Source organism: Pleurodeles waltl, chromosome 3_1 (assembly GCF_031143425.1).
Source record: "Pleurodeles waltl isolate 20211129_DDA chromosome 3_1, aPleWal1.hap1.20221129, whole genome shotgun sequence".
Lineage (NCBI taxonomy): Eukaryota > Metazoa > Chordata > Amphibia > Caudata > Salamandridae > Pleurodeles > Pleurodeles waltl.
This window is the reverse complement of record NC_090440.1, coordinates 833432745-833448583: the sequence shown is the minus strand read 5'-3', so window position 1 is coordinate 833448583 and position 15839 is coordinate 833432745. Positions and strand designations below refer to the sequence as shown.

The following is a 15839-nucleotide window of genomic DNA, read 5'->3' as shown; positions in this document are numbered from 1 at the left end:
ACCATTACTTACACCCGTGTTTAGCTCTTTGTGCGGATTTTGAGGCGCGTGGGTTAAAATGTGAAATAAGAGTCAGCAACCACACTGCAGCTCTTTCTATTCAACTTTTTCCCTGCAGTTACCATTTGCTGATGTTTGTGGATTTTTCACTAATCACTGTTACCACATATTTGTAAATAGGCCTGAAAGACAGCAAAGAGGGGCAAATCACAGGTATCATGGTAAAAAGGGGGAGATGAAGCTGTGCACTGAATTACCAATACTGTGCAGTATCTCCATGCTATTATGAGATAAGTACCCAGAAATGGGGAATAACCTGCGGACTTGACTTTACCATTCCTGTTCACTCATATCTATCCCTATAGGGTTTCTACAGTTTTGCCAGGTTGATTATGGCCCTGAGTGCTGTGAAACCAAGGGATACAAATCGGGTGACGTGGTAATTTCTATGAAAATACTGCTCCACCCAACACATGAACCAACGCAGAGTATTTTGTGCCATTGTTTTAGAATATGAATGTATTAAAACTGTATTGTATCTTTCAGGAATACATTGGTGCCTGCGTAGTCCTCATTGCAGCTGTTGCGTCTATCACTAATGCCTTATACAATCACTTGTCTTCTGGACTTGTTGGTTTGGGCCTGACATATGCTCTGATGGTAAGAATTCCGTACAAAAATTGTTCCTACCTTGGGGTATTTTAATGTATTTTATTGTACTGCAATTGCATTTATATAGCACTTACTACACCTGACAAAGCGTTGTATTGCTTTACACATAAAACATACTGCTCTGAAACCCAAGCTTAGTGCTTAACCCAGGCATTATTGGTAATTGTTGGTTACTGAGGTTAGTCTTATGCTCTCAAGAAACCATTCCATGCATTTACTCCAGTTTCTTTGTGGTAGATTAGAGTATTAGTTGTTGGGGGTGATTTTTAGTGGGGGGGGATATGTGAGGTCATACAGATGGTTGGTAGCAGTAACAGAAGTTCTAGATGATATTGAGTATATTTACGTTGCAGCGGTATGACGTTCAAGACAGACAGGTTGCGCTCACCACAGACAATCTGGACCTGGCCCATTTGCTCATGCCCTGCATTACTGTACATAGGGTGGCTTTTTGCCCTCTTACGCAGAGCAAAAACTGCATTCCGAGGGCTTGTGGTTTTCTTGTTAGCTATATTAAGTGTAATTGTAGAGTCGCTTTAATTTAATATCAATTACGTTGTTATTTCAGTAAAGTGATGGCACAATCTTGTTTTTTTTTAATTTTAATTCAACAGTATACATATCACAAAAGTAAGCAACTAAAAATAACTGTGTACAGATTTCCCTTCCTTATTTTTTGGACACGAATTAAAATTAACAGATTTCAATATAACATGACCTGCTCCAGAAGCTATGCTGTTCTCTTGGGAGTCTGGAGGTTAGAGCGACAATCTCACTTCGCAAAGGTGTAATAAAAAACAAAAAGAAATATATTTCTGAACAGAGAGACATTTCCAATTTACTTACAAAAATGCACGATTCTCACATATGTTAGGATTCAACCATTTATTTTAAATTTCGGCTACAAGTGAGGAAAGGGCAAAACTCCTTTCTCGTGTTCAAAAGCATTTTAGTGATTCTGAACTTTATTTCCAGTTCGGATCTGCTGATGCGAGAACTGCAACCACTTACCGAATTCTGGCATGCGTCGCTCATGCCACTGGAGCTTCTTGGTTATGAAAGCATATTTGTTGCATCAAGACGAGTTACAAGCACGGCAGTACTTATCTCAAAATCGAACTGAATATAAGTCTCTTCTAATAGGTTTTTCCATCCTAGGTTGAATCCACTGCCCCTATCCTCCCAAAAAAACAAAAATGGATAAAACGCCTAGGACTGCAGGGAGGCCGTCGACTAAGCCTGCTCTTAGTTGAGCTTCAAGATATCTCACAGCCACTGCTTAGATATCGCTTCTCTAGAAAGAGCATTTTGTAATTCAAGACCGGCCTCACCAGTTGCAGTAGTGCTACAAAATGCTTCTGTCACAATCAGACACTTTATATAGACGTTTTCAAGTAGGATGGAGGAACAACTAGACAAATCTCTTTCATTCTAAAAACTGAGTCCGATCCCTGAACGCGACATTACAGAAGGGCTCTATCTTTCCATAGCTTTCATGGATTTAGGAAAATCTATGCACAGAGAAAACAAAAAAGGTACCATTTGACAATGTCTTCCCAACCTGCCACTTCTGCTGGGTCCAGGCTGCGCAAAGTTACTCCAAGATGGCTGGTGTTAGAAATGGAGTTTCTGGTTGGCTAGTGGGGGGTATCAATCACATCCCCAGAATCCATAACTGCCAGGGCGCTGAATACAGCCGCTCTGCACAACTCTCTCGCCAGCCCAGGATCACTACCTGGCGACTGACCACCCAACCCATGGACGATATCCTTGGGTTACACCAGGGTCCGGGGCGAGCTTCCCCCTCCCTGGACCCGACTTCCAGAGTTCTGCGTCCCCCCACCTTGGGAGAGGCTACCAGAAGTTCCACACGGGAGGTGAGCACACTAACCACCCTCCACAACCAGGTCAGAGTTTACCCCCTGAAACTGTCTACCCAGTCCAGGGACGATACCCTTAGACTGGACCATTGCCCAGTGAACCAGGACTTCCTTGGGAGCACACCTACTCCCCATCAGGTCAGAGTTTACCTCCTGTACCTGATCATCCAACCCAGAGTCACCACCCTGAGGTTGAATCACTGCCTCGCGCACCAGGACTTCCTCAGGAGCACACCTACTCCCCATCAGGTCAGAGTTTACCCCTGAACCTGATCATCCAACCCAGAGTCACCACCCTGCGGTTCAACCATTGCCTGGTGCACCAGGACGTCCTAGGAGGCACACTTACCCCACAAAAGGGAAACACCTTCCCCAAGGGCCACACAAGAGTCTGGCTGGTGCAGGTCTCCTGACCTCTGCCCATCTGACAGAGCCTGGATTCCCCTCAACCCAGAAATGGTCTCACCAAGGTCATTCCTGGGGGGCTCTGCTCTCAGAGCTAACCCCTGACCCTCCAGGTTCTCCACTGGGGCCCACAGCCCCTTCTCAACCCTGCTCCTGGATTTCCACCTCCTCCACTCTGGAGTAAGACTACCAGACAACAGGACCGGCAAAACGCTATCACCAGCCACCCGCCCAAGTCCTACTGGCAAAATGGGATCCCTCTGAGCAGATGGCCCTACGGTGGTGGCTAGGCTCCCCTCCTGGCATCCACTCATGGAACCACCCAGGCTATGAGGCCGGGTCTCGGACATCCTGGGACACAACCCACCCCCACTCCCTCTCTTCTGAGACAAGTCATGGGATCCCAAACCCCTCCCATTACACTGGGACCTACCTGGGACACAAGCCTTTCCCAACACACATGGTTGGGAAACACCTAGACCACTCTCATTAGTAACACCCCCTAATGCCACACCAGACCCTCTGGTACGCAACCAGAGGTCCGCCTCCTTTGCAAGCTTCCTGGGGTCAGAGAGCTCACACACTGACAAGGGTTGGCGTAACCCTGAAAAACAACAACAAAGCAGGTGCGCTCTGACAATCAGATTAAACAGCCCTTCAAAATTGTTTACTGTGCTATCCTTCACCCATCCATCTAGTGCAATGCAGCAATCCTCCACAATCTACTCCCAAGACTGGTGGGACCGTTTCTTACAGCCCCTGAATCTCTTTCTGTATTCCTCAGGGGAAAAACCATACTTCCCAATCAGTGCGTTCTTCATAGTGGAGTACCCCTCCCTGTCACGCTCTTCCAGAGTCAGTAGGGCATCCCTCCCCTCTTCAGAAATATAGTTCCCTAGGCCAGTCCCCCAATCCTTCTCAGGGATCCTGCACTCTACCAGAGCCCTCTCATATTCCTTTAGCCACTGACGTATGTCACCCCCACTCCTTGAACCTAGGTACCAGATCTATGGGTATGTGAGGAACATCTTTGCTGCAGCACTCTACATTGTTGCCACCACTGGACTCCACCTGCAGCGCTGGTGAGTCCAGAATCTTCAGACTGCACTCAACAGCGAGTCTCTCTCTGGCAAAGGCCCTCTCTGCCTTTGCCATCCTCTCCTGTACTAAGGCCTTCTCCACCTCAGTCCTTCTCTCCGCAACAGCTAGGCGTGCTAACTGCAACTTCAGGTCCCTCTCTTCCCGCCTATCTCTAAGCTCATCAGGCATCAAGGAAGGAGAGGTAGCCCTGCTTCTTACACTGGACCCAGCAAGGGTATCCCTATCACTGGGGCCTTCCCTGTTAACTGGCGTCCCCGCCTGGTCATTCTCACCCTCCTGATCAGTCTCGCCACCGCTCACTAGGGATGAGGTCTGGGAGCCCTCCCATTGGGAACCCTCACTACACTCAGGATCCTAGGGGTACCCCCTAAGCACACTCTTGCCCTGGGCATATGTCACAAACCTTTCAAAGAAATTCAGAGATCTCCTGAGGTCCCCTTCCACTGTCAGCCCTCTCTCTCTACAGAGCCCCTCTAATTCCTCCAGCGTGTAAAATGGCAGGTCCTCTAAATTAAAGGTTGACCCCATTTTGAAAAGGTACAGTAAGTACAAGTGTGACAATCCAAATACCCACGAGTGAGAACTGAAAACAGAAAAAATGACCAAACAGAGAAAATTAAGAGAATCAAAACGTGATGGTCTAAACGCAATCCTTGTAGTGAAATAATGAGTCACAATGGTATTGTGCAAGTGCAAGTCCTATCCTCACTGCTGGCAACCAGTGATAGAAAAACCTGGTTTCTGGTTGGCTAGGGTATGCACCTATGCAAGGCAGAACCCACCCACTCTTGTCAGTGCAAAGGACTTACACGTCCAAGATAACTCCTGCTCACCCCCTTGGTAGCTTGGCATGAGCAGTCAGGCCTATCCCAAAGGCAATGTGTAAGGCGTTTGCACAACACACACAACACACATGACACACAATCCCCACCACAAAGGAAACACAACACCAAGTTATGTGAAAATATACTGTATTGCACACAACGCAATTATTAGACCAAACACAAATATCAGTAATATCCTGCTACCTTAGCAGTTGTCAGAACTTTACACATTAGTTACTCTGCAAAACCAGCAGTAGTCACATATAACACACAGGTTACTTAGTATTGTGCAACATACGCAGTAGTCAGGAGTCACATTACTAAATAAATGCACTTGTCATAAAAGTATCATAAATGCCTTTACCAAGAGCATTATAAAACACATGGCAAATCAAGAAAACATATTAGCATGTTATGCCCAAAAGGAACATTAGTACATATATGTAGCACATCATAAAAATAGGTAGGCAACATATAAATCAATAATGTCTATATAAAGAACCTATGACATATATATTGTCCTTTAAAAGTACCTGGTTTTCATGATGAGCGTGCTAGCTCCTTTTCTTCCGCTGAGGATGCCTTGGGGGCACTGTAGACAGCATGACTCCGGCGCTCTTAAATAAACAAAAGCCAGGTCGCGGCCTTGATTTCTTGCAAAGGTTCAATCGCTTCTGAAAGCGCTGAGGGCAGATTATCGATCCCGGTCACGGCAGTGAATTCTGCAGCCAGAGAGTCCTTCTCAAAACGCTAGGGCATTTTCAGCAGCCCGGGTCGTGGCGGTGAATTCTGCACCTAGAGAAAAGCGCTTTCCAAAATGTTAGACTATAATTTAACAGAGCGCTCTCAGCGTTGGATCCTAAACTGAAGCGCTTTCTAGGTGCTTCACCTGATGATGGCAGGGGTCAGGGGCCACAGCACCCAGCGCCTGGGGGACAACAGTACCAAAAGGGAGCACAGGGTGGCAGGGCCCAGCAGAAGGCCAGCACAAGGAGAACGCAGGCAGTGGGCAGTTCCTCAAAGTGACCCAGCAGGTCACAGATCAGCACAGCAGCAGCAGCAGTACATGGCGGTTCCTGGTGAGTCATCCAGCAGCATTGTGTCCAGTTCCAAAATGTCACAAAATTGGGGGGAAAATTCCCCTGTACTTATACTCAGTTTTACAGTGGGTTACAAAGGAAGGAGATTGGAAGTTCCAACCAGTTACAGCTGGTTCTGGGAGTAGCCCCCTCTCTCCTCCAGCACAGGCTCCAAACATCAGTTGGGGGTAAACAACCCTATTGTGTGAGGCCAGGGCACAGCCTTTACAAATGTAGGTGTGCCCGCCTCGCCCTTCTCTCAGCCCAGTAAGACTATTCAGTATGTAGATGCACCTCAGTGACACCTCCACCCTACCTGTCTACAGGCTGTCTGAAAAGTATGCACAAAGCCCAACTGTCACTCTGCCCAGGCGTGGATTGGAGTCAAGCTGCAAAACACCAGAGTCATGAGCACAGAGAAATGCTCACTTTCTAGAAGTGACATTTCTGTAATAGTAATAAAAAATACACTTACACCAGTAAGCAGCATTTCTTACCACCATTACAACCATACCAAACATGCCTACGCTACCCCTCATAAATCAGACAATACCCCCTACACATAAGGCAGGGCAGGAGTCTACTTTCACCATGAAGTTACACTCTTTTTAAACTAAGCAGAACATAACTTAAAAAAAATACTGTAGCATTTTCCCAGCAAAGATGTAAATTATTTAGCACATTTACTAAAAATTCGAGCAAAGTTATTGCACTGTGTTGCATAAACGGGAGAGAGATGAATAGTGCCATACCTACTAACATTTAATGCTCTTAAGCTCTACCTACACTGGTGCACGTGAGGCTGCCTAGCACCAACACAGGCACCCTTGCACGATGGTGCAAGGGTGCCATTTGTTACAGGCAGTATTGTTTTTCTGCATCAAGGGATACCTTACTGCATAAAAACAATCCTCAGAGGCAATTTATCTTCTTGTTACACCATGGTCAAGGTGGTGTACCATTTTGGCGCAAATTCAGTATTAATGATTTCAGTAGGTCCTGGATTGCCTCAAATTCCATGGATTTGTGTACAGGAATGTCCTTGCTCCACAGATGGAAATCTACCATGCAAGCCACTGTACTGAGTTACCTTTCTTTAAAATTTCATGCAAGGTGGAACAAATCGCCCCTTCTGTGGCTTTGTAAATCTTACTTAGGCTTTGCGTTGCCTTGTGTAACCTTGGGCAAAGCAAGGAGAAAGCAAACGCCTAGTGAACATAGGTTAATTATACCATGGCCTGTTAATGGCAAATAATGCCTGACCAAGTCTTTGAAATATTTTTAGGATATTTAGTCACTGTGAAGGCTCAATAACTCTAATATGTAGTGTGCCACTTTTTAAAAACTAAACACTAAGGCCCATATTTATACTTTTTTAGCGGCGCATTTGCGTAATTTTTTTATGCAAAAGCGGTGCAAACTTGCAAAATGCAATTGTATTTTGTAAGTTTGCGCCGTTTTGCATCAAAAAGCGGCAAAAACGCAGTGCTAAAAAAGTATAAATATGGGCCTAAGTACTCTGGTCTTACAAGGCACGCTTTGTGCGTGACATATTTCTTTTTATGTATCACTTCAGAGCTTTTAAACTTCAGTCAAGTTAAAGCATAAAAGGTGCTCCTGGCAGCCATATTTTGTGCCATATATGTGTATGGTGTAATTACATACTACAGTTTCTATATATGGCATTTAACCCCTTTGACAATGGTGTATTGTGTGTTCCATGTACCGAGGCCTTACAGGCGACTTATATGACCGATTGGGTGAAACCATTTTCACCAATATCATTTGTGGGCAAGAGCACGCACAGCGTAGCCCTGAATAGCAGTGTCACAGGATACTTATGAAAAAATGGTACAGAAAAAGACACGTAAATCAGGGTGATCACGCAAAAAGGTACATTTCCTCCCATTTGCCTCTACAATAGTTATATTCATAGGCTGATAAAACTTTAACATATGGGTAGGGAACACAATTTGTATTCATTCTAGATATGTGCAGCCACATAAGTAGGTCAACTCGGTCAGATGTTCTTGATTTAGGCCTCAAAACAGCAGATGCACATTTGGTGAACTAACCAGTTTTCTCTGAGACAGAAGTCATACAGTGAAAAGATGGAATTAGCGAGCATAGAGTTGAACTGTTAAACCCATCGTTTCAGTCCCAGGGTGCTAGCTACCTGAATAAACTTTGTTTCCATATGGCCCTTGGAAAGTCACCACCCTCACGATGACTGATTTTTATCTCAGTCTAATGATAACACACTAGATGTAGTTATTTATTTCTGCGTGAACAAGACCTGCGGGCGTCAAGGCACTTTTCATGCGAATTGTTAGAACAGCCTACAGTCAGTTTAAATAAGGGCAGTTACAAAGTAGAACTACAAAATCGTCCATAAGACTTTATTATAATACAGGTAGCCATTATTGTAGGGTAGCAGTTGTGGATAGATTTTCGCATGGTTGCTGAAGTGAGAGCTTCCCTCGCAATGGTTGTATCGAGTTAATTCATTTCTCTTGGCTTCCAGGTAGCATATATCAAGTGGGCCTAGACTCGATATGGCAGCCATGTACTGTTTGGTCAAGTCTCATGCCCATAACCTACGTTATGAAGCAAAAACGCATCCAAATTAACAAACACGTTCACAATAAACATTCTCAGAAATCTAAGGTAGGCCGAAAAAATCCAGGTTTTTTTTTAACAAAAAGGGTTGTGTTTACTTCGTAATTTAAGGTGCATCCAATGATTATGGTTATTTCCGTGGTGAACAGTTCTCATGTGAGTAAACCGAATTATTAGAAATATCCTAATAGCGAGCCATGACAAGAAAAAAATGCATTACGATCTAGCGGCAGAACCATCTTTCCATTAACTCTCCCTCAGGTATCGAACTACTTGAACTGGATGGTGCGCAATCTGGCAGACATGGAGATTCAGCTAGGAGCAGTGAAACGCATTAATGGCCTGCTGAAAACCGAAACGGAAAATTACAAAGGACTTCTCTGTGAGTAGGACATTCAAGTACTGGAGATAAGAGCTGCTAAATGTTTAACGATGCAAGATTAAGTGGCCATGAATATCTTATGAATGTAATTAATTAACTTCTACGTTATGCTCTCGGCGCAGCCCCATCGCAGATCCCGCAGAACTGGCCTGAATGTGGCGAAATCCAAATACAGAATTTAAGCGTGCGGTATGACAGCTCTCTGAAGCCAGTCCTCAAGCACGTGAACGCCCACATCTGCCCTGGACAAAAGGTAACCGAGCGTCCAGCCAATAAGTAAATCACTGATTCTAACAAAAGTATATTTGACTGGTTAACATGATAAATGTACAAATAACGACTACTGTACTCATCATATTCGTTTTCACAAAACGCTTTACTAACATTGACCCTTCTACACCAAGCAATGCTCCTTCCAAAACAAAAAAATAGCTGAGTGGAAATGTGGGATTGCCAGTAATGGAAATACTAAGAAACAGAGAATAGGGGTTAATTTATTTTATGGATTATATATAAAAAAGCGTCAACACAACTTGAAAGAGGTTTCAGATTGCAGGAGTCAATTTAGTTTATTGTAGGAGAAGTTTAAGATGCATTAGGTCCTGAAGAAGAGTCATAGGATCCTTTTGGACCATAGAGACGTGAAACATGTCAACCTCCTTTTGAGGAAGGTCTGGTAGTTCCTGGCCTCCTCTCTTCCTTAAAAAGTTGGTATAGAGTAGTTGAGCATTATCTCTATTTCACTCTCTTGTTACATTTTTAATCTTGGCCATCACCCAACACAGACAAATAAACTTAGTACTCAGTTAGGGTCTTGAGCCAATTTTAGATTTTCTGTTGATCTCTCCTCTTTTTCTCCTTACTCACTCTTGGGGTTTGTGGCATCATCGAGAAAAGATCTCTGGCAAAGAGCCCCCCTACGGGGGTGCCCGTCAGACATTGCAGCGCCGGTCTGACGAGGAGCACGTCCGATTATGAAGCGTGTCACCCAATAGGGTGTGTGAGGACTCTTGCTCCTAATAATTAGGACTCCCTAGTGTTCTCCCTGTCTCTCTTTTCTTTTTGGAACAGTGTATTTCATTACATAGTAGTCAAAGAAAAATAGACATGCCAAATCAACAAAGTCATACAAACACTGTTCAAAGATTACATTGAAAACAAATGTATGTTCAATACCTTTCATTATCAGCAGCGGGACATTGATAAATATAATGCATGAAGAGTAATACAATGAACTGCCTCCATTACTGAGGCTTGCGTTGTCAAAGACCAAAGTGTATACTTGGTCTGCATTGATGCCCATCAAGAGTAAAGGTTAATTTATAGCGGCAGTGAAACATAAGAAAACAAAGATGCAAAGCTTATCCATGTGCTTCAAGGTACAGTGGTAAGTACCTGTCTTGCTCAGTTTTAACATGGCCGCTGATATGGGACTGGTTTCTGTGAATTACAACATGAATGCTCATCACAAAATAGTAAATCAATTCCCTTTATTGTTCAATGGTTTAGGAAAGTTAAATACTATGGAAGTAAAGCTACATATTAATGAGTATGTCCCTCCTGTTGCTCAGAGACATAGACAAGAAACTGTTGAAAGAGAACTGTAATAATTTCTTAAGCACGATGTTATTGAGTGGTCTGCTGGTCCAACATCATGGCTTTCTCCCTCAGCAGTAGTGCCCAAAAAGGACAGTGAGGGAGCTGTGTGTATTTGTGTTGACATGCACCAGGCAAACAAAGCAATTGAACGAGAACAACATCCAGGGCCACACATTGCTGACATGATAATGAAATTGAATGGTGCGAAGGTTTTTTCTCAACTTGATTTGAATAAAGGCTATCATCAGTTGGAACTTGAAGAAAGCTGCAGGAACATTACAACCTTTTCTAAACATGTTGGTTTGTTTAGCTATAAAAGACTTAGAGCCTGAGTATGATCTTGACATTATTATCACCAATCCAACACTGCTGCAGACCTGATTATGCCATCAAGAAGGTATTCTGACCACTGTATTTAGATTTACTGCGGCTGAGCTGCCGACCGCCAGAGTGCTCCTCCGAGCTGTCAGGCTGGCAGTCACCCACCAACCATATTTAAATGTTGCAGTCCTGCAGATGGTGTACTGGTGGTCGATTGCTGATGGAGGGAGACCATTGCAATTCCACTACAACACAACATGTTCATGCCAAAAACACACATTGGCATACATACATGACACAACATACACACAATATTGATACTACACTCATACACGACATAACTATGACAACCAACACAACTATACACTCATCTACACAAACACAATCACACAAAAGCACAACTACACACATCACGACAACGACCACCACACAACAGTGATACTCACCTAAATGTTACACAGAGCAACACAACACACAACCAAACATACAGAACAACATCAGACCCATATTCAAGTGAAACACAATCTGACACAACCACATCATCCACTCGAGCTCCCGCCATCTCAACCACGCAATCCAATCGCACACATATATGTACTGACTCACATACGTAACTGGAAGCACAACATAACAAGTACAGGTCCCTTTACCATGTGCACACAATGACATAGTTGACAAGTGTGAATGTTATGTCATTGTGATGCAAGCATTCATTGTGCATTAAATACGGACACCAAAATGACATCTGTGTATGTGTGCGATATGTGCCTTGTACCAGTGTGTCCCTCTCCATGTCTGACACAATTGTGTTCCCAACATATGCACGTGACAGTAATTTAAAAAAAAATACTTTGATATGTATATGACTTCAGTGTTCCTAAGCTCATATGCTGTGACCTCACAACATAGACTGGCAATGCTGATTCCCTACCTTCGAGTCCAACTATGTGGGTCATTTATTCTCTGTGGTCCAGGGGCAGCAGCAATGGAAGTTCTTGTCCAGTTGTGTCCACTCAAAAACAGAATTGCAACTGGCAAAGAAGATAGGTTTTTAACCTAATTTCCCAACCAATCCGCCACCTCAGGTGTGGAGGTAGCACTGCCACATTTGTGTTGGTGGGAAGGTGCATCCAAGTAGGCTTGGGGGGAAGGGTGGCTGGAGTCCCAGACTTCAGTCACTTTCTCCTATGCCACCGTAAATGCAGGTGGGAAGTTCTGGCGGAGTCGGTGTGACTGGGGCAGATTATTGGCCATGGGACTGCCAACATCTAAATTGCGCAGAGCGGACCGCCTGGTAGAGGGACAGCTTTTCCGTCAAAAAATCAACAGCGGGACCATTACCATCAAAATCTAAATCAGGCACTTAGTTTTGGTGTGTCATCGGCTGCAGAACTTTTGCAAGATGTCATTTGACGCATCATACAATCTGTTGTATATGCATTTAAACATAACAATGACATTTTTTTGGGAGCTACATAGAAGGAGCACAATAGAGCTCTCACACAAGTATGTCAATTACTGAGTGATGCAGGTTTGACTTTGAATCTAGACAAGTATGAGTTCAACAAAACAAAAAAATATATATTTTGGCAGTATCTTTTCTGATGGGGGTATGATGTCTGATCCTGCAAAAGTACAAGCTTTGTCAAATGCTGACCCCCTCCACAAGATGTTTTAATGGTACACTTTTTTCTTGGCATGGACAGTTACTGTTCAACATACATACAACACTTTGCTACTGTTAGTGCTCCATTACGAGAGTTGACAAAGAAAAATGTTTTGTTTCAATGATAACAAGAATGTGAGAAAAGTTTTAAGAGAATTAAAAATGTAATAGAAAATGCTGCAGAAATGACGTAATTTAATCCAGAGCTTCATACAGCGGTTGTGGTTGAGCTAGCCCGGTCGGTTAGGTGCTATTCTTGCAAAGCATAGTGGACACCCAAATGCCAAATTACATATTGTGGCCTATGCTAGTAGGCGTTTGTCTCAAACAGAGCTCGCTTGCTCACAACCTGAGGAAGAAAGTTTGACTGTGGTAGGGAATTGTGAACATTTTCATGAGTTCCTGCATGGAAGGCCATTTACACTGGTGGCTAATCATTGAGCTTTGCAGACCATTTTTGGCAATCCAAAAGCCAAAATGTCTTCTCGCACTGAACATTGGAGATTAAGATTGCAACAGTACGATTATACAGTTGTGCATAGTCCAGGAATGGATCAAAATCTTGCTGACTACTTTTTGAGAGTACCTATATAAAGTCACAGTACTCCCTTCAAGACAGCTTAGGCCTATATTAACTTCATCGTCAAGCACACCAGCTGCTGCCTTGTTAATCCAGTCTGTCACTGCACAAGTCATGATAGTGACCTGCTGAAGTTAAAAGACATAATTACACATCAGTCATAACCAAAACACATATGACCTCTCTGCAGTAATGGTGAATATCAAAAATATAAAAATGTCAAAGATGAACTGTCCATAACTCAAGAAGGAGTTATATTGCAAGAAACAAGGATCCTGATTAAGGAGAATGTGAGACAAAAAGTGATTGAAGCGGCTCATGAAGGACATTGTGGTATTGTTGTCACAAAGAGAACTCTTCGAGATCGAGTTTGGTTTCCATACTTTAAGATGACTAAGATGAAAAGAAACTCAAGGCCTGTCACATATGCAATTGCCTGTCAAAAAAGGTTACTCAACATACTCTGAACATGTCAGAACTCCCTATTCATGTGTGTGAGAGAATAGCCTTTGGTCCACCTGATAATGGACAAAGGTTAATGGTGATTGTATATGAATACTCATGTTTTGTATTGGTTGAAGATCTCTCACCCACGACTGATGAACGAGTAATCGAAAAACTTGACAGCATCTTTGTGACATGTGGTATACCAGCCGATGTAAAGTCTGACAGTGGTCCACCCTTCAACAGTAAAGAATTTAAAGAATTTCTGGGGCATCTGAATATAATGCATCAAAAGATCGCACCTTGATGGCCACAGGCCAATGGACTTGTTGAGTGTTTTATGAGCACAGTGAAGAAAGCAGTGCTTCATGCAACTCTTGAGTAGCTCAATGTGAAAACAGTATTGAATTCTACTCTACAGGCTTATCGTTTGACACCTCACTTGACCACAGGTGAAAGTCCAGTGACTTTGATGTTCGGGAGAGCAATGACAACCAAGTTACTTCAATTGACCACTGAAAGAGATAAAAATGAAAACATGATTCATACCAGGGATGTGGTTAACAAACAGAAAATTAAAGTTTATGCAGACAAGAGACAACATACAGAAAAGACTTGGTGATTGCTCAACAGATGCTCAAAAGAAAATATGGTGCTCCTTATGATGCTGAACCTTTCCAAGTGGTGTCTACCAAAGGACACTCTATGATTGCCCAGTACCCTGGAAGACTGTTACCAGAGACTCATCTCAGATTAGGCCTGTGTTTCATCGGTCTTCAACTAGGAGTGGTGAAAGAAAGACTTTGAGAAATCAGTGACTGCTGCTGCTGATTCTTTACCATCTTTAGGGGAGATGTAATCTCTTGCATGATTTAGAACAAAACCTTTCTGCTTTTGAGCACACTCCGAACCAGTGTGGTGTAATCACTAGAATAGAAGGTCCTGAAAGCTTGGTTTAGAATGTTGGAGTTCACAGCTACATGCAGAGGAGAAAAGATGGGTGATTTACAGCTCTGTGTGTGGCCTAGTCATGGGGGGTACCTAGCCTGGTGAAGATGCTACAGCGCCAACTGTTTATATCTGGATGTGCTAGACCTGGACAAAGTCACAAGTTCGGGCCAACTGCAATGGAGCATGAGCCAGCTTGAGGGACCCAGTTAGGCCTGCTAAACAAAATTAAAAATGAGACCCTAAGTACTGGTTATGAAGAGTTACATAGTCCCTCATCATGGATGCATTGCATAACTGAGGCAATATGAGTTCCTGAATGGAGGTCTGTGACATAGTGTCGGTCCCGAGGAGCTGCAAGGTCATTCATTTACATTGAGGGTCTTGGATATTGAGGGTACTTGAAGTCCTGCATCAAGGATGCGTCGCTCAACGGCTGGCCCAGAATAAGTGGTGAGGCTTGTGATGCAGGATACTGCATCGTGGTCGAGGCTGCCATTGACGAGAGGCTTGCAATGCAAGGGCCTACGTCAGGGATGCGTTGCATAGCGGTGGATAGTTCCAATGATGCTGCGGGGTCAATGTAAAGTCCTGACACCGGGAAAGTGCACACAACAAAGGCAATGCATAGGTTCTGCTCAGGGATGCACCATGCAGCAGAAGGATGGCCGCTTCGGCTTGGTCACCAAATAAGCTAGCAGATCACCTTCAAGCCCACTTTTAAGGGTCAACGACGTGGGTGGCACCACTTGGCAGGAGATGACTCACAGATAGCTGAGTCCAGGTGCTGGTTCAAGGTTTTTTTAAGCCTATTGTGTCCCTGAGGCTTCTGACCAGGAGACCAGCCACCTAGACCTTGGAGTCACGCTGAGGCCCTCAGTTTAGAGATGCAGGCCCAGTCCTTCTCACCCAGGCAAGAGGACAACAGGTCAGCACAGCAGGGCAGCAGTCCTTCAGAGCAGCAGTCCAGTGTGACAGCCCTTTCAGGAGCACAGCGGTCCTTCTTCCTGGCAGAGTTCACAGATATAGAAGTGTACTCAGGAATTGGATATAAGGAGCCAACATTTATACCTGGTGCCTATGTTGAAGTGGAGCAAGCTTCTAGATGTTTCTGCCCTCCTGAGGCATCAGGCATCCTCTCTCCCTGTCCTGGCCCTCCTTGTCTGCAGTCACAAAATACAAGTGGCAAACCATTTGTGAGAGTATTCAGGCAGGACCGTCGTGATTTGCAAGTGTGGTAGGTGACAGCTTCTTCCACCTTTAAGTCAGAGTGGCCCATCATGCCATCACCTATATTCCCTTTGTTTCACTGTCTGGAA

At 44.0% G+C, this 15839-nt stretch overlaps 1 protein-coding gene across 3 annotated transcripts in view; it reads left to right on the top strand.

Moving 5' to 3' along the window:
* ABCC8 (ATP binding cassette subfamily C member 8) overlaps window positions 1-15839 on the top strand; it is an 848693-nt gene that overhangs the window by 735473 nt on the left and 97381 nt on the right. For all 3 annotated transcript variants that reach the window (XM_069223742.1, XM_069223743.1, XM_069223745.1), the window contains 3 exons: window positions 547-660; window positions 8842-8962; window positions 9085-9215. In XM_069223742.1, coding sequence (XP_069079843.1) covers window positions 547-660; window positions 8842-8962; window positions 9085-9215 — 366 coding nt within the window. The remainder of the gene's footprint in view (window positions 1-546; window positions 661-8841; window positions 8963-9084; window positions 9216-15839) is intronic.